Source organism: Muscardinus avellanarius (genome assembly GCF_963383645.1).
Source record: "Muscardinus avellanarius genome assembly, chromosome: 3".
Lineage (NCBI taxonomy): Eukaryota > Metazoa > Chordata > Mammalia > Rodentia > Gliridae > Muscardinus > Muscardinus avellanarius.
Genome location: NC_137788.1, coordinates 158,851,197 through 158,875,461, shown reverse-complemented (window position 1 = coordinate 158,875,461; position 24,265 = coordinate 158,851,197). Strand labels below are relative to the sequence as shown.

Genomic DNA, 24,265 nt, shown 5'->3' with positions numbered 1-24,265 from the left:
ATCAAAGTGATGGTTTCAGCGCCCCGGGGTATCGTTGCCATTTCCCCTGGGGATAGAGTGGCACAGTTACTTTTGCTTCCCAGTCTACATGGTATGTTTCCTTCAGCAGAGGGACGACGCGGTATTGGTGGGTTCGGTTCTTCAGGAAATGAGTTAATATCTCTTGCCTTTGATATGGGAACTCGTCCCTTGATAACCTTGGACGTGGAAGGCAAGCAAATCCTAGGACTTTTAGATACTGGGGCAGATAAAAGTGTCATCGCCTGTAAAGATTGGTCATCTTCATGGCCCACTCAAAAGGCTACCGGAGAACTTAGAGGTTTGGGTTATGCTAAAACCCCTGACCTCAGTGCTAGGGCTTTACATTGGAAAGATCAGGAGGGACATAAGGGGCAGTTTGAACCCTATGTGCTGGAGCTGCCAGTTTCCCTCTGGGGAAGAGATTTATTAGTGGACATGGGATATTCCTTACAAAATACATCTTATTTCCCCCAAGCCCATAATATTCTCCTTCGCCAGGGCTACCACCCTTCCTACGGGCTGGGAAAACACCTCCAGGGACGTAAAAGCCCAATTCCTACTAAAGAAAAGAGTGGTCGCGAGGAACTGGGTTTTGTGCAGTAGCCACTGAGGAGGCAATTCCCATTACCTGGAAGACGGGAGATCCAGTATGGGTTCCTCAGTGGCCTCTCTCCCGTGAAAAGCTTGAAGTAACAAGGAAATTAGTACAAGAGCAATTACAGTTAGGCCATATCCGGCCATCCACCTCTCCTTGGAATACCCCGATTTTTGTGATAAAGAAAAAATCTGGAAAATGGAGGTTATTACACGACCTCCGAGCCATAAATAGCCAAATGCAGATTATGGGGCCAGTCCAACGAGGGCTTCCACTCCTCTCTGCTATTCCGAAGGAGTGGCCACTTATCAGCATAGATATAAAAGATTGTTTTTTCTCCATCCCTTTAAATCCTGCGGATACTCCTCGTTTTGCTTTTACTGTTCCCTCTATTAATCAAGAGGAAATTGACAGTAGATATGAATGGGTGGTCCTCCCACAAGGAATGGCCAATAGCCCTACCCTCTGTCAATTATATGTAAATAGTGCTCTTGAGCCCGTAAAAACCAAATTTCCAGAAATTCGGTGTATTCATTACATGGATGACATTTTGTTAACCACAAAAAATCCCTCCATACTTGAGGAGGCTTATTGTCACCTTGTAAAGATTTTGGAAACTCATCAATTATTCATCGCCTCAGAAAAGGTACAAAGAGGAGAAAATATACACTTTCTTGGCAACATTGTTCTCCCCCATGCAGTCCTGCCTCAAAAATTAATCATCCGCACTGATCAATTAAAAACCCTCAATGATTTCCAAAAACTGTTGGGAGACATTAATTGGGTTCGACCCTTTTTACAAATTCCTAACCATGCCTTGAAACCTTTATATAATCTGCTCGTAGGCAATCCTCAATTAGATTCTCCTCGCGTCCTTACCGATGAGGCCCGCCATGCGTTACAATTAGTAGAACAAGCACTTACGAAAGCGTCTCTCCGTCGAGTGACCCCTGGACAGCCATTATGGGCTTGTATCCTGGCCACTGAAAAACAGCCTACTAGTGTTCTTTGGCAACAAGGACCCCTTCTTTGGATTCACCCCAAAGTCTCCCCTCAAAAGGTAGTTGAATATTATCCCACCAGTGTAGCAAGCCTTGCCCTTAAAGCCATTCAGCAGTGCATCCAACATTTTGGCAGAACGCCCGATAAGTTGGTGGTACCGTACACTGCTCTGCAAGTACAAACGCTGGTAGCCACTATTGATGATTGGGCTATACTTATGTGCTCTTTCAGTGGTGAAATAGACAATCATCTTCCCAAAGATCCATTGTTACATTTTGTTCTGGAACATCCTCTCATTTTCCCATTGGTCACTAAAAACAAACCTGTAGCTAATGCAATTAACATTTTTACTGATGGATCCAAAACTGGTGTGGGGGCCTACCTAATAGAGGGAAGCGATCCTGTTATCATCCAATATTCACATACCTCTCCACAACTGGTTGAATTAAATATTGTTTTAGAAATTTTTAAGAGAGTTTCTTCTCCTTTCAATTTATTATCAGATTCACAATATGTGGTTAATCTGGTTAGATCGCTTGAATGCGCGGGTCAACTCTCTTTACATACTCCTATTCATTCTATGGCTAGCCAAATCCAGATTTATATACATTTAAGAAAGACACCATTCTTTATCCAGCACGTTAGGGCACATACTGGATTACCTGGCCCTATTACATATGGAAATGATCTAGTAGATAAACTCACCAAGATACATATGATTTTTTCTCTTACTCAAATGCAACAGGCACAGGCATTTCACCGTCAATATCATGTAAATTCTAAAACATTACAACAGCGATTTAAAATCCCTCGACATCAGGCTCGGGAAATTGTAAAAACCTGTAATGCCTGTGCCCCTTTTTTACACCCCTCACATGTGGGCATTTGCCCACGAGGCTTGCTCCCTCTACATCTCTGGCAAATGGATGTAACTCACATATCTGAATTTGGAAAATTGAAATATATCCATGTTTCCATAGATACTGTCTCTGGAATTATTCATGCATCTGCTCATGCCGGGGAAAAGGCACATGACGTCGTCAATCATTGCCTTGAGGCCTGGGCAGCATGGAATATGCCTAAAGAAATAAAAACTGATAATGGCCCGGCTTATACTTCCCAAAAATTCACATCCTTTTGTTCACAGATGGGAATAACTCTAAAGCATGGCCTTCCGTACAACCCTCAGGGACAGGGTATTGTGGAACGCGCCCATCGTACTCTTAAAGAATGCTTGATAAAACAAAAAGAGGGAATTGGAACCAATATGAAACCGAAGCAGCGCCTATCCTTAGCCCTTTTTACTTTGAATTTTTTGCAATTAGATGTCAATGGCAAGACTGCTGCCGATCGTCATTTTGCCCCCTCGGGTACGAGCCAGGGTTTCGTGCGTTGGAAGGATGCCCTCACAGGGCAATGGAGGGGACCTGACCCAGTGCTCACATGGGCCAGAGGCTCTGTTTGTGTGTTTCCACAGAACGGCGCCGATCCTGTCTGGGTTCCAGAGCGGCTGACTCGTCTGGTGAAACAAAAGGATGATGAGCCATCGACTGATTCTTTTGGGGACCATGATACTGTGGAATTCCAAGGATAGGAAGTGATCCACAATGGGGGCTTTTGACTGCTTTTTCTTTTCTATTGCCTTTGAGTCATTCTGCTCAAGTTCTTCCCCGCTTAATCCTTTTACCTTTTCCCCTTAAAATTGGCACAGGAGCAAATTCTACTTTTGCAGGTTATAATTTTACTTATTAGAGCCTGACCATGGCCTTTCATTCTAACCTATTTGATCTGTGGTTTCTTTGTGGGATAAATGGCAGTTGCACGGATTTAGCTCCCCTTGTCATGATTAATGATAACGCGTCTATTGCCGCTAATCTTTCTTGCGAGCTTTCTGCATATCCTACAGATAACTGGTCATCGAAATTTGACAATTTGACAAGACGGTTGCGGTTGGAGATCATCAAAACCAATACTACTCAAGTTGACCCGGTGATGGCCCGCACCTTGATGTCCTGGATCCAACAAGCAGCTCGTCATTTAAAAGAGTGGGCTGGACTGGGTGCTCTTGGTCTTTGTCTGGTCTTACTGTGTATCTTATGTCTCTACTGTCTTAGAAAACTAATCCGTCAGCGCGCTACAGATCAAGTGCTCATAGCTCAGGCATTTGCAGCCATGGAGTTGGGACAATCCCCTCAAATATGGCTTGCGGCGATGGGAAAGTCTTAATGACAGGATGCCAGCTAGGACTGCACTCGGGACCCCGGGAGGGTGCATCCCGAGGAGGGCATGCTCAACTGCATACGGGTTGCCACTGATTCTTGTCCCGTCCCTGGCAAAAGGTGGTGGGCCTAGAAGCCCCTTCCAAACATACAGGGGTTGAGTCCTCTGTCCTCTCCTGTCTGAAAAAACAAAAAAGGGGGAACTGTGACGGGCCCCGCCCATCAGCCAGTAAGTCCGAGAGCTAAGATGGCGCTGAGCGGAAATCTTCCCCAGAGCACTTAGGTGGTAAACAGCTTTCAGGAAGTGACGACAAGAGCATGAGATACACGGGAACACCGCATGCCATAGGGCAACAGCCAATGGACTGGCTGTTGCCATGAGTTGTGCACGTGAACAGTCTGCTGATTGGCTGTTGGGCTCTATATAAGGGGAAGATTTCTGGGGGGAAAAGAGAGAGAGAAGAGAAGATTTACGGGAAGAAGATTTGCGGGAACTGTACAAGAACCTGGGGTAATAAAACTGCTTGAGGAAGATCGTGTAAGAGTCGTCACTGCGCGCGACAACCAAACAGAATTCTTGGTACTCAGCCCTCTCTGATATGCGGCGGTTATTATTCTCACGGTTATTAGTAAGTGACACAAGGGAAGTGTGTCCGGCCCCCAGGAGAAGGCCACTTAGGACAGACTTTTCTTTGGCACCCAGAGAAGGGTCCCAACACTTTTCTAAACCTTAACTGCACAGACAAGAGCTGGAGGCCACAGCGTCCAGAGACAGTGATTCATCTCCTCCTCAAGCCAAGGACACAAAACGGGACATGGCAGAGGATGCACGCCCTCCTCTGAAAAACCACAAAAGGGCCGTGCCAGGTACAGGAGGCGACAGCAAGCTCGCACTTGGTCACACAGCCTGGCACTCGCTACTTCTTATATAGTCTGGCTTTTCCTACCCTGGTTTTGGAGGGAGAAACATTAATGAGTAATGATTTCAAAAGACCACTGGCTTCTTAAAAAGACCATAGGTCTTTGATATTCCAGAGAATTCAGTTTGTACCTTCCGACTATCTTGTCTGAGTGTGATTTTTTTATATAACATCCATAAATTGTATGAACTGTTTTGTGTTAAAGAAGAATCAACTTGAGAATCAGGTGTGTTCTATTATACATTAGCCAGGATAATGCCACGTAGGCACGAGTACTTAATAGACACTTAAACTTCCCAGACAGCACAATCTGATAAACAGTGGAACAAAGGATGGTGCTGAAATGACGTAATGTGATGGGTTTGGAGTCAGCACTGCGCCTCAGTCCTGGCTCTCCACTTACTGACAGCTTCCGGACCCCAAGAGAAGTCAAAGGCTCCGAGACTGTTTCCTCCGCTGTACTACGGGCAGAATAACACCTATCTCACGGACCTGTTACGAAGATTAAACATGCACACAATGCCAAGCCTGAGTCCTTGCAAAATACTGATGCTCAGTACTCTCAGTCTTTTACCTCCCTCTTCTGAATATAAAGAGCAGATCACCGAAGAGAGTGCAGGAATGCAGAGAGAACCCGGAGGCTCCGGCGCTGCTGCTGACAAGCACAGCCTCCTGGTGAGGCTGAGGCTTCTACACCCTGGGCAAGGTCGCCCGCTGTGAAGGCCGAGCTCTGGCAGCCTCAGCTGGCCAGAAAGCAGCCTGCTAGCAAAAGCTCCGAGCACAACAGAATGACATTTTTAATCATAATGAGGCTGAAATAGTGTTTTCTGCATGAAGAAACTTTGAGATATTTCACATATTATTCACACAGAAAATCTTCACTCAGTAATTAACTTTGGAAAAGAGCATTTCTCTACCTGCTAGTAAGGTGGATTGCTACTTCTTCCTTCTGTTAGTATTAATGTGTCAATACTTTGCAATAAATATACCAAGCAATAACACTTTTGAAAGTTCTTGGGCAAAACTGCTCATAATGTAAAAATTATAAAGCACGAGAACTGGCCACTATCATAAAGAACTTCTTCATGTGGCTTTTTAAGGAACTGTACTGTGCCTAAAGCACTGTGCCCCTATATTGTTCTAGACTCACGGATCCAAGTTTGTTACTGAGAAATCAGCAAATTCTAGGAGTCCTGCAAGGACTCTAATTTTCCTTCCTTCCTTCCTTTTCTTTCTTTTTTTCAACCTCAAGGCTCTCACACATGCTGTGCGCGTGAATGCAGATGGATCCACACGTGCTGTGTGTTTATACCGTTGCTCTTTTAACCTTACTGTAAGAGCAAGCGTGGAATGACAGCACAGGCCAGGGCACAGCACATCTGTGTTTCCTGCACAGTGACCAGTGAAAATCATCATTGGCTCAAAAGGGGAATGATGGGTTTCCTTCCACAAAGGGGTGGGGCAACGAATACCACAACATCAAAGCCAGAAGCCAAAACTGGTACTCCATCACCATTAAGCCAATTATCACAGTCCAGTAAGTCAGAGGTATCATGAGTCATAATTACAACATTTTAAATTATTATAAAATGCAGGTTTTTCCATGATGCATCCAAAATAATTTTCAGCATATTCTAAAATAAATTTTAAAGTTAATTTAAATACCTACATGCCACCTTTTACAATGAGAACACATTGAGCACTTTTTTTTTTTTTTTTGGTGGTACTGGGGTTCCTGGAAGCCCTTCTACCTCCGAGCTACACTCCCAGACCTATCTTATACTTTTTATTTGGAAACAGGGTCTCTTAAGCCAGTGCGGCTGACTTCGAACCTGCGCGATGCTCCTGTCTCCACCTCCCAAGCGCGGGGATTACAAGTGTGCGCCACCACGACCGGCCACTTTGATCACTTTTTAATTCTTAAGTGCTAACTTTATAATCACACTCATGCACACTCCATTAAATCTGCAGTCAGAATCTTTCTGAGCTATTCAGTTCTTGCAAAATAAAATTTCACAGTTAGCTATAATTTAATAAGACATTTTATCCCCAGTAGATCATCAACAACTGTTCAATGAAAACACATCAGCTCTAATGGATTTGGATGACCCAAAGTCTCCTTTGCCGTTGGCTTAAAGATCCACGCCTGGGCATCCTACTGTCGCACCATTCAGGTAACAACTGGCCGACTGTTAGCAGCGGTCCAGGCACCACGCTGGACATTTGCAACACAAAAACTGGAGACACACAGTCCCTACCTTTCTTACAGCCCAGTGAAAAAGTAAAAGCAGTTCATAAGGATCGCACACTCTGGAATATTTACTGAGCATATGTGTTTGAAGTGGGTCTTATTCATTTCCTACAACAGTGCCATTCAGTAGATATTACTATCGTCCTGTTGATGAGACTTCGATTAAATAACCACCTGTGACCAAGCTCACACAGCTACTATTGTAGAACAGGGATTTAAAGGCGCATCTGCCTGCTTCACCATGATGTGCCCTACACGGCCTCCCCGCACATCATTTCCTGATAAGCAGGCACCCCCACATCATGGAGGGTGGTGCTGCCACGAGGAAGCACGGGTGCCGGAGGATCCAGTGGGGACGTGGCCAACAGACAAGGAGTTGAAAACTGGTGGGCTAGTTCTGACTCAGATTTAGGGCAAAAATGTCAAGAAATACAAGAAATGCCTTCAGAGATGAGCCAGGGGAAGGAGCCCTGGTGATGCCTGTCCAGCGTGACGCACTTAGCGAGCACCCCCGCTCGCGGTCCGGCGCCGTGGCGGCCAGGGCGAAGAGCCGATGCCGTCTCTCCGTGTGGCATCTTGAACTGCTGCTCAGGTGGACGTGGGCCCGTCTCTCTGCTTGTTTTGAACTTGGGAACTTTACTGAGAACGATGGCTGTTGAAAATCCCAGACTTCTGCTTTTAAGTCAACTGACAACATCTTCCAGACTTTGCTAGTGCTGCACATTCTCGTCACTATTTAAAACTCTAAGTTTCAGAACTAAAATAACAAAAAAGCTTTGCTGGCAAACAATTTGCTCATGGTTCTAAGCACTCGTACCATTTATTTTCCTAAACTTCACATCTGTGGCCTTTTAAGAATGAGCGGGGTTCTCTGGGTTTTAATTGGTACTTGGGAGAATAGAGCTCAGTTCCTTCCTATTAATCCCTCTCCATCTCCAAGTCAAGCCCAGGCTTGGTGAGACATAGGCTTCGTTCATTTAAGCTCCCCTCTGATCTAGTCCACTTTTCTCACAAGATACTAGCATAGTTAGCCAGCAAGTGTGGCCTGTGCTGCAGAAGCCGTTATTAAATAATCCTGTTAATCGTCTCAGAAAACCTAGGGCACGAGCCACTGCTGTGTGCAATGGAAGAAAACCAAGCACTATTGTAAAACAGTGGAAGGGCTCGGATAAGTAGGCAGAGGAGGGCGCAGGGGGAAATGTTAGAAATACTTGAAAAAGGAGCAGTGAGCATCCACTTTCTTAAGCAAATGCATCTGACTCACTAATTCTGCCCCCTTTCTTCTCACCACTGGTTTCAAATTTTGGTTTTAGGATTTCTTTTCTTCTTTCTGTTATGTTTCTCTTCCCTTTTCCGCTTCACTAATTTCTCCTTTGAGTAGAGCCCACCAACCACTGCTACAGGACACAACCCCGGTCACATTCGGGTCCCCTTTAGAAAGAGTCATCATTCTTTCCACTGAAACACAGTCCCAACTTCTGGGACTTGTGTCTCTACTAGACTAGATTTGTTAGTACTGAGATTCATTTAAGACCACAAACTTGGCAAATTAGTCCCATTAAATAATGACCTCTAGGTAGCAATTCTTCAAATAACAGATAAATACATTCACAGTTCAGTATAGCTGACACTCATCCCAAGTCTGAGATTAAGAAATTATTAACTGCTACATGTAGCAAAACATCACATGGTACCCCCCAAATATGTACACTTATATGTTTTTATGTATCAGTTAAAATAAGTTTAGTTTATATTTTTAAGGAAGAAATGATGAGTTTCCATCTAGTTCTGTCCTGGTTCCGTCCGGGTTGCATGTCCCACGCTGTTTCCATAAGTAGCTCCATATAGTCCCATACTGGGTTGAAGTCCAAATATTTTTATAGTAGGAACTTAAATTTTTTAGTTAAAATAATTATAAACAATTTGTAACTTTCTAAATATGGAGAAATCAGAAAACAAGAATCAAATTTAAAAAGTAAGTACAGTTAACATATTTGTTCATTTTATAAGTCATTCCCAGTAAGAGAAGGGATTTCAGTGTATTTTTTTAAAATGCCTGGGAGCTGGTTTTTAAAGCTGCACTGCTAACTTGCCGTGGCAGCTATTTATTTCTAGGCAAGGTATCCAGTTTCTACAAAGGAAAAACATATACTACTATGATTAAAAAATTAAACTGCTCTACCGTGTGATGAAGAGTCAGTTTTATGTCCTTATTACTGCTGTGTGAGATCGGAAGCAGTAACGTGCTCCTTCCACTAGGAGCACAGAACACCTCTGCTCCTCGCTGCCGGGCGGCTATGTGAACGGTTCAGAAGCACACACACTCATTAGCGTTCTCTCTACCATCTGGGCTTACCACATGGTAGTTTATGCTCAGTCTATTCTGTGAATTTTAACGTCACGAGCCAAACTTCCTCGGTTAATAATTCATTCACAAGCTGGGCGTGGTGGCGCATGCTTGTAATCCCGGTACTTGGGAGGCTGAGACAGGAGGATCTGGGTCTGCTGCCAGCTTCAGCTGCTTAGTGAGGCCCTTCACAACTTAGACCCTGTTTCAAAATAAAGGCTAAAAAAATCGGGGTGTAGCTCACAGGTAGAATGCTCCTGGGTTCAATCCCCAGCACCACACACACACAAAAAGAATTCATTCATTCTATAAAAATTCTACCTGCTACCGTGGGCGCACTTGTTCTCTTGCTGTCTTCAACTTCAATGGCTACTCACTGAGTTGGTGGGCACTGTGCTGCCAAGGGCTAACTAAAGCCATTCTTCCTCTGCCTACTTGCGCACAGGCGACCTGACAATCCCTACATGCATTATTCAATCTTAAATAAGTGGCCAATGTTTCCGAATAATCGGCTTATTAATTATGCAAGGAGAACCAGGAGCGCCTGGTGAAGAAGCCCTCGCCCTTCTCTTGGTTTTTTCCCTTCACTCAGAAGCCAAGGGCGAGTCACAGTGTGCGAGCTCTCGTCAACAGAGCCACCCTGACCCGGGAGACGCGCAGGCTTGGAGGCCCCGTTACCTCCCCGGGCACAGGCTTGAGCGACGCCTTCTCCACTGTGAACAAAGCCTTCTCTGTAGACTCGTCTGTCACTCACCTGTCACGGCACAGTGATAGCAGGAGCATCCTTTTTGATGCATCTTTTCATCTTGAGGAGAACTTAGTCACAGAGTCTTAATGGTTTCGACAGTCTTGGAAGTGGTTAAGAAGAGCACACGCACAGCCAGTTAATGGGTCCGACAGTCTTACACGGGAGAAAAGTCATCCTTAGACGTCGCTTCTTTTTGAAGCAGCTATAATCTGACATTCCTTTAAGAAGCCTCATAAAAACCGGCTGCCTCTTAAGTCAAACTTCTTTGGCAAGAAACCGAATTCAGTAAGTGGCTCCCAAGGAAGAGTCCCACCTCCCCTTGAGGCACAGCCACCTGACACCCACTTCACAGAACTGCCAAGATCCGCTACTATGGCACTAGAACCATGGCTGAGCAAGGAGCCGTCTAGTGTTTGAAGACGTCACGGGTGTGTGTGTAACAGAGTATCTGCAAACGACTGCAAAGTGGTCCCCAGTTTGCTAAGTTTCTAAGGTCAGTACTTAGATCCAGATTTACTCCGATTTCCTGAGCACAGTCTCTCAGGGACAGGAGAGCCAGCAGCCCCCGCCTCATCTGCCCCTCCCTCAACATTGCTGCCGTTCAGTGACGGGTTTATCAGAAGAGTCCAAGGAAAGAGTTCACGTGCACAGGCTGAACTATTTTCCTCCTGGGGTCTTAACTGAACCCCTTTTCAAATCTGCCTTCATGCTAGCAAAAACCAAAAACAAGTAACTTCTAAAAGACTGCGAAGATGCTGCCCGCTGGGCCGGCTGGCTTCTGGGCTCTCATGGTCTGACCGCAGGGGGCTGCTTCCTGCCCACTGTCCAGTCTTTGCCAGCATGCTCTGGCTTGCACGTTTTCTCCTGTCCACTGGCCTGTGTCCTGCCAGAGCTGTGACCCCACGAGCTGCGACGGCGCCCATGCAGTGTAGGACCTGCTCCCGCCACCCAGGCCTGGGGCTGCCATCACCTCTCTGTCGTGAGACAGTCTCCTCTGAGCACTGCAGACCACCCTCTTCTAGCGGCCGTACACTCTTCACCACCACGCTACCAAGGTCACGAAGGAAGCCTCTCTGGACACAGAAGAAAGGCCTTGGGGTGGCAAGCAGCCTGGAGGGCCGATTCTTTCCACCATAGTCCTCCTCGCCTCTGAATGCTGAGTGAAGCAGAACAGAGGCCCCTCCTTAGCAGCGCCAGCACTGAGCGCAGTGCAGAGATAAGCCCAGGACAGGGTGGAGGAGCGGTGAGGCGGCGTGCAGCACCCACCTCTACCTTGTATGTGCTGCTGCAAGCCGGCTCTCAGCAGCTACTGCGTCACTCCCCGCAACCCAAATGGTAACACTGGCCAGGTCCCTGGGAAACGCCTTCCCTTCATCCTTCCAATACCCCTGCAGCCTCAGTCACCACCGAAACAAAGGTGGGGACAGACGGCCAAGCCCAGGGGAAGGAGGGGCCAGGGCTGAGGAGTCCAGCAAGGCAGGGAGCACAGGCAAGGCAGAGGGAGTCTACCCGCAGCAACCAAACGTCATTCGATTTAAAAAGCCTGCTGTGTGTGGGGTCCAGGCAGAAAACAGGCTCTAGAACTAGATGGTATTCTGAGAAGAGCAGCTCTGGCAGCAGACAGGAGGACAGGCTGCAGGCTGGTGGGGCGCAGTAGTTGTATGAATGGCTGAGAGCTGAGACAGGGTATACAATGGAAGAACCAGAAAAGAAGACACGGTGTTAGGAGCAGGGCTCTGGAATGAAGGATCGAGGGCCTTTGGGGAAGTTAAGGGGCTGGCAAGTAAGAACTGCTAGTACCAAGAGAGACCCAGAGAGTGGGCTTGTAGGAGATTTCTACTGTATCTTGTGCAGTCAGGGAAATGCAAATCAAAACTACTCTGAGCCCGGCGTGGTGGCACACACTTGTAAGCCCAGCATCTGGAAGGCTGAGGTCAGAGGATCGTGGTTCGCGGACAGCCTCAGCTACTTAGTAAGGCCCTTTGCAACTCAGTGAGACCCTGTTTCAAAAAATAAAGAATAAAAAATAGGGCTGGAGGTGTCACTTGGAGGTAGAACGCCCCTGGGTTCCATCCCCAGTACTACACACACACACAGGAAAAAAACTACTCTGAAATTTCATCTCACCGCAGTTACAATGGCAATCGTCAAGAATACAGATAATAAATGCTGGCAAGGATGTGGGGGAAAAGACCACTTATATGCTGTTGGGGAAATTATTAGTACAACCATGATGGAGATCAGTGTGGAGGTTCCTCAGAAGACTAGGAATGGAGCCTCTATGACTCAGCAGCACCACTCTTCAGTATCGTTTGTTTCAAAAGAATTAGTCAGCATATTATGGCAATATCTGCAATACATGTTCACAGTCGCACAATTCCCAACCGCCGAGTTAGGTGGCCAGTCTAGTTATCTGTGAACCAATGAATGGATAAAGAAAATACAGCCGGGCGTGGTGGCGCACGCTTGTCATCCCCGCGCTTGGGAGGCGGAGACAGGAGGATCGCGCAGGTTCAAAGCCAGCCGCGCTGGTGTAAGAGACCCTGTTTCCAAATAAAAATATAAAATAGGTTAATCCGGAGGTAGAAGGGCTTCCAGGAACCCCAGTACCACCAAAAAAAAAAAAAAAAAAAAAAAAGAGAGAGAGAGAGAAAGAAAGACACACAGTGGAATTCTACTTAGCCACAAAGAAGAACAAAATTATATAATTTTTCAGGAAAATGGATGAAACTGGAGAACATCATGTTAAGCACAATAAGGCAGATTTAGAAAGTCAAGGATTGTACCTTTTTTCTTACATGTAGAAGCTAGAGAAAGGGAAAACACCAGGTTGTGTGGGGTGGGATTTCATGAAAAAAAAAGGGAGATCTTTGGGGGAGAAGAAGAAGATTGGGGGCAGGGGAGAGGAAAAGGGGAGGTGCTGGGACATGAAACTGACCAAAGTATGTTATGTGCATGTACAAATATGCCACAATCAGTTCCGATTTTATATATGCTTACAATGTCCCAATTAAAAGTCTTGTTTTTAAATTTTTGTTGCTGTGGGCTCTGCTGGATCTAGACACGGTGGAAGCAAGTGCTGGGCGGTGATACGAGAGGCAGGTGAGAGAACGCGCTAGGAGCGGCGGGCAGACTCTGCGCGGACACTGCACAGACCGCCTGGAGAGGCCAAGGAGAGCCCACAGGAGTCCCGAGCCCAAGGAGCCAGGGCCAGACTTTACGCTGGAGATGCCGCGCCACTAGAGAGAAGCCCCAGAGGGAGTCCCCGGGCAGAGACCATCCCTGGAAATCAGAGGTAGCATGTCAACGTGGAATGAGTGTGGGGTTTAGAAGCACAGAATCTGAAACTCACTTGTGTGTCAGGTTACTAAACTACTTAGCTCCGCAGTCTCTTCACCTGCAACATCAGGTTGACCATGGTTTTGTAACAGATTTTTTTCCATAAGGTTTGTAATAATTAGAGAGCATCTACACAGTAATTAACAGAATGCCTAGGCAGAGTTGGTGTTCGATGAGTGACAGCCGTGGAGTCACAGCGGCGCAGATGATGCTATCATTGTGCATGGAAACGCTATCTCTTCCATTATAGTAATGATACTGTGAAAAACAGCCTAGGCAACCGTAGACTTAACAAGCTGAGTTCTTGTTAAGAAAGCCGAGGGTCAAACAATGATACGCTAAAGGTTGCCTAGAGCAGTGTTTGCACCTTTGCCCTGAACTCTGCACGTAGGACATTGGGTTGGGTCTTACGTCACACATATCAACCATCACCCCTCTCCCTCCCTCCTCTCTCCTCCGGCCTTCCTGTATCACCAGCACTGACTGCGCCATCCTGCTGAGCACCTGTAGGGACTCAGCACTGCCACAGGTCATGTTTTCACTTTATCTGGAAGTGGTACACAGGTTTGGGGGTTACTATGAGGACAGAGGGCAGCCTGGGTATGAGAAAGAGGGAGGTCATTTGTTTGTTTTCTGCAGTACTAGGGATGGAACCCTGGGGCATTCTACTTCTAAGCTACACCCCCAGCCCTATTTTTCATTCTTTATTTTGAAACAGGGTCTCACTGAGTTGCAGAGGGCCTCACTAAGCAGCTATGGCTGTCTGCGAACTGCGAACCTCCTGTCTCAACCTCCCAAATGCTGGGATTACAAGTGTGTGCCACCATACTCGGCTGAGGGGGAACATTTTTTAAAGCCAGGCACGGTAATCCATAAATTGTATTTTCTTATTCAAAAGTCATCTGTTTGGCTGGGCGTGGTGGCGCATGCTTGTAATCCCCGCGCTTGGGAGGCGGAGACAGGAGGATCACGCAGGTTCGAAGCCAGCCGCGCTGGCTTAGGGGCTTAGGAGACCCTGTTTCTAAATAAAAATATAAAAATAGGCCGTGGGAGTGTAGCCCAGAGGTAGAAGGGCTTCCAGGAACCCCAGTACCACCAAAAAAAAAAAAAAAAAAAAAAGGTCATGTTTGTATGCTGCATATTTTTACCCACAAACTAGAATATTAAACAAAATAAATATTGTCCTCCCTGGTCTACAGGTACGTGAAATGAAGCTCGGAGAGGCACTGGCAATTTGTGACGTGGTGGAACCAGGCAAGAGCCCAGATCCCTGGATTTGGGACCTAGTGCTTTTAATATCACAATTGTTCTATAATCTCTGTGTAGCATTTATTTTTAAAAATATATATTTGATAGTGTTCTCACTCAAAAGGAGCTCTGACTTCTTAATATAGCCTGCTTCTGAAATGGCTTTATCTCAGCCGGCGATGGTGGTGCACGCTTGTAATCCCAGCATTAGGGAGGCTGAGACCAGAGGATCGCTGCTCACGGACAGCCTCAGCTACACAGTGAGGCCCTTTTACAACTCAGTGAGTGTTTCAAAATAAAGAATAAAAAATAGGGCAGGGGGTGTAGCTTGGAAGCTTGGAGGTAGAATGCCCCTGGGTTCCATCCCCAGACCTGCAAAAAGAAAAATAAAAATAAAAAAGAAAAGAAAAGAAAAAAAGAGAAATGGCTTTATTTCATTTTGTTAAATTGTAAAATTACAAAATATGTGGAAAAATAATTTCCTTAAGTTTAACGACTATTATTAAATGAATTTATTTCAATGCCTCCAGTATTTTAAAGTTTTTGTTAAGAGATTTATATTGGAAAAAATATGGACAATTATATTGGGAAATATTTCTTTTCAGGAACTAGTAAATTATTCACTTCATTGCCCTCTGAAATGAATTATTCATTACAAAAGTGCTTTCATGGGTGAAATTATATGATGCTTATTGTGACAGTTTAGGTTCTATGGAACTTCATATTTTAATTTTTTTTAACTGGTACTTTTGTTTCTCACAAGTTAAGCAAATAATTCAGTTGTATGTGAAATAAATTTAAGAGCCTATGGTGGTTGACATGTAAAATGTCAAAGTGCGGCAACTACAGAAATCTATGGTGGATAATATGTTATTACTCTGGTGACATTTCAAGCTCAGCAGACAGTGTGGCCAGTTTTAATGTCATCAAAGTTTTGTAGTAATATTATCTGGCAATATTAACAATAATAATACTCAATAGCAATTTTCCTAGGTAGACATGAACACCTAAGCAGATGTATTTGTACCAGTAGCTATTCTTCCATATTGTTCAATACCATCTGTTGAATTTATAATTAGAAACACAAACACACATTTTAATTCCCCACTCAGAGTAATTATTTCATATCTCATGTATTTTGTCCCTACACAAAATTTTAGAACAGATCTTTTTTTAAAATATGAAATCCCTAACTGAAATAAATGTCATTTGTTATGAAGAATGGCACTCTGTTTATTGCAAAAATGGATTAAGAGGGGCAATCTTCAAGACAGACCGAAAGAAACCAACTAGTCCATCCTCGTCAAGGACACAAAGACTTGCCCTCTTAGTTTGGATTGTTGTACTTGACTACACAAAACATACTCACTCACCAAGTGGCAGAAATGCAAGACGGTTTCCAGCCATGGAGAGCTCGTTGAGGCTGGGCATCTGGCAGAGGTGGCGCGGCACTTGCCACAGACGGTTCCGGTCCACAGTGAGGTACTGCAGAGAAAGGCACAGGTGGAGCCGCTCGGGCAAGGTGAGCAGGCGATTGGTAGAAATGTCTAGCGTCTGCAGCTCCTTCAGATCGCCAACCTCTACAACCAAGACCAAAATTAAAATAAACGATATCCTGATTAACTTACGCAAACAACAGAAAGAAAACAAATCAATATGTGACAGTTCACAGCCAAATAAAATCTGGAGCTGGGATTTCATAGCCGTCATTATGGTCAGACACAGAACGTCCCCTACAGAGCTCGTGTATTAATATTCAGAGTTGATGCAATTAAGTCATAAAGGTTGTAATCTCATCAGCAGATTACAAACCCACTGTAATGGATTTACTGGGTGGTCACCTAGTCAGGTGGGGTGTGACTACAGAAGCTGGGTCCCCTAGGGTGTGTCCTTAGGAACTGTGCTGTGCCTTTGAAGCCTCTTGCTGATTTCTTGCTTCTGGCCTCCATGACAGGAGAGCACAGCCTTGATCTCCCCTCCCTCTCCACTTCCCACAGCCATTCTCTGAGCTCCGCAGACCAGGCCTAACGTGGACAGAATCCTGACATTTCCAGGACTGTGAGCAAATAAGTCTTTCTTCTTCCAAGCTGTGTTGGTCAGATGTTTTGGATCACAGAGTAAGAACGCTGTCTGAAATAGATGTGAATGCTGAAGCACTGGATTTAGGGCTTATGAACAAATAGTCCAGTTTAGGGGGCACAAATTCGCCTGCCAGAAGTTCTTGTTTTTAAATATATAGTTTTATTGGTTTGCTGTGATTCTACATCCTAATGAGGTTCAGAGTGATAGGAAATTCGCACACAACGCACTTGGTGAGTCCCCTGGATCTCGCTCTGCTCCCGCCCCTCCCCCCACGTTACTGACGTCAGAGTCGATCACTTCATATACGTACACAGCAAAGTGGAGAAAATGCTGACTTGGAGAAAGGGGAGACCCAATGTGATGAGACTGAATCAGACGCCTGTTACTGACGCTCAAAGTTGTTGCCAGGGAGAGAGAAGAACAATCACAGCCACTTCAAGGTACTTGGTGTTGTGTGTGTGTGTGTGTGTGTGTGTGTGTGTGTGTGTGTGTGTGTGATATATCTTCTAAGTAGCTTATAAAATCATTGTATGTTGTAATATCCAAACAAGCACAAATTGCTCATACGACCTAAACAGATTTCTGAATTAAGAATAAGGGTGTCCTTTGGAGATTCCTACCACGGTAAAGTTGGTATTAAAATAAAATTATTGTTAGGTAACTTTTATAGCTACTGTCCAGTCATGTGGCTCACTGTATTTAACAGCCCCCAAGGAATGTATCTTATGAATTCACTTTAATTCAAACTAAATCATTTCATTCACCCCAGCATTTCCTCATCACCAGTATCTTCAGTGGCAAACTGCTCCAGCTGTAAGCTGTACAATCATGTCCTGGTCCCTCTACTCACTACAGCTCAAGTGATGACTAGGAAATTCTTCACAAGAAACTTTGTTCTTAGGGAAAAATCACCGTCTTAGGGAAGTACATTCACTCTTTCCCAGGACAGCACCGTTTCCTCAAAGATTCCTGTAAGCACCAGGCAGGATGTCTGTTTCTCCCCATGTGGACACTTGGTGTTATGGACTGCTACGATGCGGTCCATAACCTCATGCCCTTCTCCTGAGCCGTTGCTCTTGGTGGCGCTTTCCCATGCCCGGGGCATGCTCCACAGTTTTTAGGATTTGAATGAACCTTAGCAACATCTTCCGTATTGGATAATAAAGTCTTCTTCCCTCCTGAATGTTTAATTAAACAGATTTGCTGTTCCGACTACAGGCCAGGGGTCAGTGAACTGTAGCCACAGGCCAAACCCAGCCCACAGCCTGCTTCTGTCCTGCCTACAACTGAAATTGGCCTTTACATCTTAAAGGGTGATAAACAATAGCGCCAAAACCAAAGAGCCTGTGACAGAATCCATATGCAGCCTTCAGAGCCTAAAAGTATGATCTGGCCATTTACAGAAAAATGTATCTGTCTTTGTTGTAGACTTACTGCTAGTTAGGAATGTTCTTAATAGCTTAATGGATTTATTTATTTATTTACTTTTGCAGTACTGGGGATGGAACCCAGGGGCATTCTACCTCTGAGCTACACTCCCAGCCCTATTTTTTTTATTCTTTATTTTGAAACAGGGTCTCACTAAATTGCAAAGGGCCTCACTAAGTAGCTGAGGCTGGCTTCGATCCTGCAATCCTCCAGTCTTAGCCTCCCAAGTATTAGGATTACAAGTGTGTGCCACCATGACTGCTATCTTAAATAGCTTTTTAAATAAAAGTAATATAATAATACTAATTTCATTTGGGGGACTAGGGATTGAACTTGAGGGCATTCTACCTCTGAGCTACACCTCAGCCTATTAATTTTTTTTATATTAAAACAGGATCTCTCTAGATTACTAAGAGTATCAGTAAGCTACTGAGGTTGACCTCCAAACTGTAATCCTCTCAGCTCAGCCTCCAAGTACTGAGATTCGAGGCAAGTTCCACAATGCCTGGCTAAAATACACTACATTTTAGTTACTTTTTTAATATTGATAAATCCATGTTGGGAAGTTCACACTTCACTGCTCAGTTTTGACAACACTAAACAAAGTCCACGTCTAAAGATGCGCAGGTGGGACTGGTGCGCAGCCTGGCACTCCAGAATGGAGTTGTGCTCCACGTGAACTTAACCGATGCACTGGGAGTCAGTTTCACTTCGGGCTCCATTAGCACAGTATCCCCTACCACGGTCTGCCTTCTCATTCACTTCACAAAATAAAATTGCTTCTGATGGGAGTGCGTGAGAATAAGGAAGTTTGTGGGGGGAGAAAAATCATGTTTTAAAAGTGGATAAAGAGCCGGGCGTGGTGGCGCACACTTGTAATCCCAGCATTTGGGAGGCTGAGACCGGAGGATCTGGGTTCACGGACAGCCTCAGCTACTTAGTGAGGCCCTCTGCAACTCAGTGAGACCTGGTTTCAAAATAAAGAATAAAAAATTGGGCATAGGGTGCAGCTCGGAGGTCAAATGCCTCTGGGTTCCATCCCCAGACCCGCGAGAAAAAAAGAAAAAAAAGAAAAAAAAAAGAAAGAGAAAAAAAAAAACAAAGAAAAGGAATAAAAAGAATGAAATTCTTTTGATCTCACTTTACAAACTATCATAGGAAAGAAGTGAGCCAGAAAAGCCACCAGCCTGCCACACGCCCGCTGGGCCCGGCGCCACGACAGAGACACCAGGTCCTTGCTCCGGTGAATCCCGGTGCACCCAAGAGACAGTGTGCACAGAAGCTCAGGAAAAGGAGTGAGCTGAGTGCTGGAGAAACTTGTGCAAAATCAGCTGGAGATGGAAACTTCAGTAAGCCAAAAGGAAAATAGAGACTGCATTCCCAGCAGGGCATGAGGGTGGGGTTGGAGGCATCGGGAGGGCCTGGGAGTGAAAAGAGAGCGTCTACTGTGGTTCCTTAAGGCCCAACACCGGCCCAGGCACCAGGAAAAGCAGAAAGTAAACCCAACATGGAGGGCTGGGTGGAGACGTGGATGATAACGAGTATCAGGTAGAGATGACGGGACTTGCTGGAGAATACAAACTCTAAGAAATTCCACAGATATTTTAAGAAAAACTTTACTTGGATAAGAAAAACAGCAGAGAGAAGTCAAGATTAATTTTAAGCTTCTAGACTATTACTTTCAGTATGGGGATGCTAATTTTTTTTAAAAACTGTTTTTGCAGAAAAAAATTAAAATTTCACCCAGCTCAGTTCTGAATTGTAATATCTATAAATCACCCACTTAAAGGAACTTGAAAACAATCCACCCTGATTCATACAGGAGCAAAGGAAGTGATTTCCATCATTATTTTAAAATAATTAAGTGTATACAAAAGGATATGGCTGCAACAACTAGGCCGGCACCTGGCTCTGGCTGCTGCGCTGGGCGTGAGGAAACAGCAGCGGTTATGAACTCAACTCTGCACAACTTGAAGCTCTCCCTCCTTGGCGTGGTGACAGATCAGTATTCACCCTTTGCACACATCGTGGATACCAAAATTTGAGACACTTTTGACAAAGAAAGGAAAACAAACACTGTCTGCACCAAGAGTCAAGACAATGAGGAATGAAGGGAGGTGAGGAATGAAAAATTCTATGACACTGGAAACGGGCAGGATTGAAGGTCGAACTCAATAGAACGAACCACACAAGAGGACAGCTCTCCTCCTCACTTCGTGGTGCCAGGTGGATCCTGGGCCCTACCCGGACCGCGGGCTCCACCCCTGAGCTCCGCCCCACCCACGACAGTCTTCTGAGAAGTTTAATATGTACATCTTTTTGTTTGTTAGAAGAAAATTTAGCTGTTCTTAGAATTAAAATACCAAATGAAATGCTGCTGCATATAATACGGTTGTAAAACCGGTGATTTTTTTTTTTACATCATAGAAGTATTTGGGGGAAAAAGAGAAAGTCAACTAGAGTTTCGGGTAGACTGTAATAAACATAATTTTCATGATCGTTGTATAACAGGCCACAATCTAAATACTACATATAGCACTGTTATTTCAATAATCAGTTCAAAAATATAATTGCTAGGCTCGACCACCAGAAAGCACATGGTTAGAAAACAACACAGTCAAACAAACGTTATTTAAGATTCTAGGTGAAGCACAAGAAACGTGAAATGACCCGTGGTGGCAACGTACCAGGGAGGAACAAAGAAAACAACCCAAAGTGTGGCCTCCGGTTCAGAGCTCGGGAAGGACCAGCAAACAGAAGCCCAGTGCGTCTGGCCAGCTCTGGGACCTGCACGAGCCAGAGCGCTTTGACTTGAAAAGGCCTATTGCTCTTCCTTCACTCCCAAAACACCAAGTGTCCAGCTCTTACTATTTCACTTCGACATGAAGGAGTTCTTTTAGCATTTCTTTTAGAACAAGTATGCAGGCAACAAATTCTCCTGGTCTCCCTTTATCTGAAAATGCCTTTATATCTTTGCAACCCCTAATGCCACTTTCTTTTTATTAGGCGCAGAATTCTGGGTTGACCGTTCATTTCTAGCGTGTATTATTATCCTATACGCAATGCGCCGGTTCTCTTTACATGCTTTTAAGACTTTAGATATTTAGTCATGACCAGGCAGGTTATAATGTAGCAGCAAATGTCTGTCAATCTATATGATTTCGTGTGCTTTCTGAATCTCTAAGTTTATGCCTTTCTAAGTTTTGGCCATTGTGTCTTCAAATTCAAGATTTTTTATATCTGGGTAAATACAACAGAATATTTACTTTTTAATTTAAGATAGGCATTGTTTGGAATGGTTTTTAAATCATGAAAACATACTACTTGTGACAAATATAACACACAGGTCTGTGAAGGAAATAAGGAGTTTCAAAGTGGACTTTGAGAGGTTTGTATAAAACAATCCCTAAACATGATAGAAATATAAAAAAGAACACAGAAAGCCAGAAAGTGAATTACAATAGAATAAAAATATTCAAATAATATAAAATAAAAACAGAAAAGAGGGCACTGAGAAACAAAACTAGAAGCTGCAAGCAGAAAACAAATGAAAGGCCATACCTGATCCAGGATTAATAACTAGACAAAATATAAATAGCCTCAAGGTGCCTATTAAAAGACAGACAGTGTCTGATTGTATTTTTATTTAGGTACTTAGGATTTGAAGCAGAGTCCCGCTAATTTGCTGAGGCTGGCCTCAAACTGTTATCCTCCTATCTTAGCCTCCCAAGCACTGCGATTATAGGTGTGCACCACCACATCCATCTTAAGATTGGAATTTCTCTTTTTATTTTTATTTTTATTATTATTATTATTATTTTTTTTTTTGGTGGCACTGGGGGTCCTGGAAGCCCTCCTTCCTCTGGGCTACACTCCCAGACCTATTTTATATTTTTGAAACAGGGTCTCTTACGCCAGCATGGCTGGCTTCGAACCTGCGCGATCCTCCTGTCTCCGCCTCCCAAGCGCGGGGATTACAAGCGTGCGCCACCACGCCTGGCTAAGATTGGAATTTTTAAAAAAGACCCTAGCATATTCTCTATGAAAATAATTTACCCTAAATGTAAATGCGTAGGTAGATTAAACATAAAATAACAAACATATATGCCATTTAAGCAGTGAACCCCAAACAGTGGAACTTCCAGTATGGTAGAGAGAGGAGGTGGTATGTATTCTCAATTCAAAAAACAACTATAAAATCACACAAAATTATCAAAAGCAACCATTCTGTCACTATGAAAATTGGCCAGCAGTTTCAATAAAAGGAGAAGCATTCCTATGAAAAATAAAGCAATTTAGAAAAGAATAACTGAAACCTATGAGCTGCTTGCCTGGGGTGGCTCCATCCTCCAACCAGGCCGCTTAGTGGCCACACTCCTGATAGGGTGGGAAAGGCTGCAACAGGCAGCTTCGCGCTCAGACAGGGCTGACTTGAAATGGGATGAAAGATAAGAAGCCACACCCAGTGGTGCTGTGGGCAATAAACAGCAACCCTGGTCACGTTCAAATATGAAAGGCCAACAATCTCACTAGGCTGAGGTGTGGTTTCCATTGAGAGAGAACAAGCAGGAAGGGGATGCGCAACGGTCCTGAGGCGTCCGAGAGGCATCCTGTAGTCCCAGGCCACGTGGAGGTGGCGGGCAAGCTCTGGGGAGACCAGCGAGGGCTCAAGCTCTTTACAGACTCAAGGCAAACGGGAGACACAGACACGCACAGGGGAGAAAACAGAGCCTGGCAGGAAATAAGAGCTGGGCAAATGTGTAAGCTGCCTACACTTTAAATGTGTTCCTCAATCTACACACAAATCCATCAGGTGACAGTAGAAGCCGGACCAGTCAAGGGGTACAATCTCCATGCTGCGCAGACACAGGAACAAAGCCTAACATGAGAGTTTAAAAAATTAATAGTTAAAAAGAAAACTATCAAGCAGAAAACATCAGTAGTCACATACTGTGTGAAAATGAAATTCTTATTTTTAGTGAAGGGAAATTACTGAAAAGTTAAATAAATGAAATAACAATAACGACAACCCTCAGATAGAAAAAAAATCAAAATCCAGAGTTCCTACGTGTATTATGTAAAATGTCCAGCTGAAAAAAATTACAAGACATGCCATAAAACAGGAAAGTGTAACACATACTCAGAAAAAAATAAGTAAATAGAAACTGATGCTAAGTGAACCCAGATGGTGAACTTAGCAGTGGCTTCAAAGAAGTTACATGTTTGAAGAACTAAAAGAAAATAGGTTTAAAGAATCAAAAGAAAATATGGTAATAATGGCTCAAAAATAGAAAGCTTAAATGAAATGAAATGATTAGTAGTGGAAATTCTGAAGTTAAAAAGTACAAATGTAGAGAAAAGTTTAACATAGATTTAAATAGGCATATGACAAAATCAGTGATAGATGACAGAAATTATCCAACTAGAAACACCAGAGAGAAAAGGCTGGAGGGAAATAAGCAGAGCCTCAGATCTCCGCAGGGCAGAGCAAGTGCACGGAGCTAAGTTCCAAATAAAAAGAGTGTGAAGAGAGCGGCAGAAGAAAGACTGAAAGAAGTAGTGGCCAAAATGTTGATGGCAAATAGTGAATCTGATGATCCGAGAAGCTCAACATATACCAAGCAGGGTGAACACAGAGGAATATACACTTATGCACATTATTATCAAGTGGTAAAAGATAAAATAGAAAATCTTAAAAGCAACAAGAGAAAAATGACTTCACCATGTTCAGGGGAACCGTAAGATAACTAAAATACATATACTTAAAATCAACAGAGGAACAGAAAAGACCCACTAAACATATTTATTTACCATAAAAGAAGGTAATAGGGGCAATATAGAGGAATAAAAAAGACACAATATGTAGAATAGAAATGGCAAAATAGCTGATGAAAACACAGCCGTTTCAATAATTATATTAAATGTGAAGAGACTAAATAACCCAATCAAATGGAAAAGGATACCAAACTGCCTTAAAGACAGTATCTGTAAGAAATACACTTTCGCTGGGGGTGGTGGTGCACGCTTGTAATCCCAGAATTCAGGAGGCTAAGATAGGAGGATTG

The 24,265-nt window shown here is 44.1% G+C and overlaps 1 protein-coding gene across 4 annotated transcripts in view; it reads right to left on the bottom strand.

The window, feature by feature from the left end:
- The window catches only part of LRRC28 (leucine rich repeat containing 28), a gene marked incomplete at both ends in the record, with an annotated part of 134,187 nt that overhangs the window by 41,722 nt on the left and 68,200 nt on the right, over nt 1–24,265 (bottom strand). For 3 of the 4 annotated variants that reach the window (XM_080692634.1, XM_080692635.1, XM_080692633.1), the window contains one exon: nt 16,064–16,270. The exons of the other annotated variant lie outside the window; for it this stretch is intronic. In XM_080692634.1, the coding sequence (XP_080548760.1) occupies nt 16,064–16,270 (207 nt within the window). The remainder of the gene's footprint in view (nt 1–16,063; nt 16,271–24,265) is intronic. 4 annotated transcript variants of the gene reach the window in all.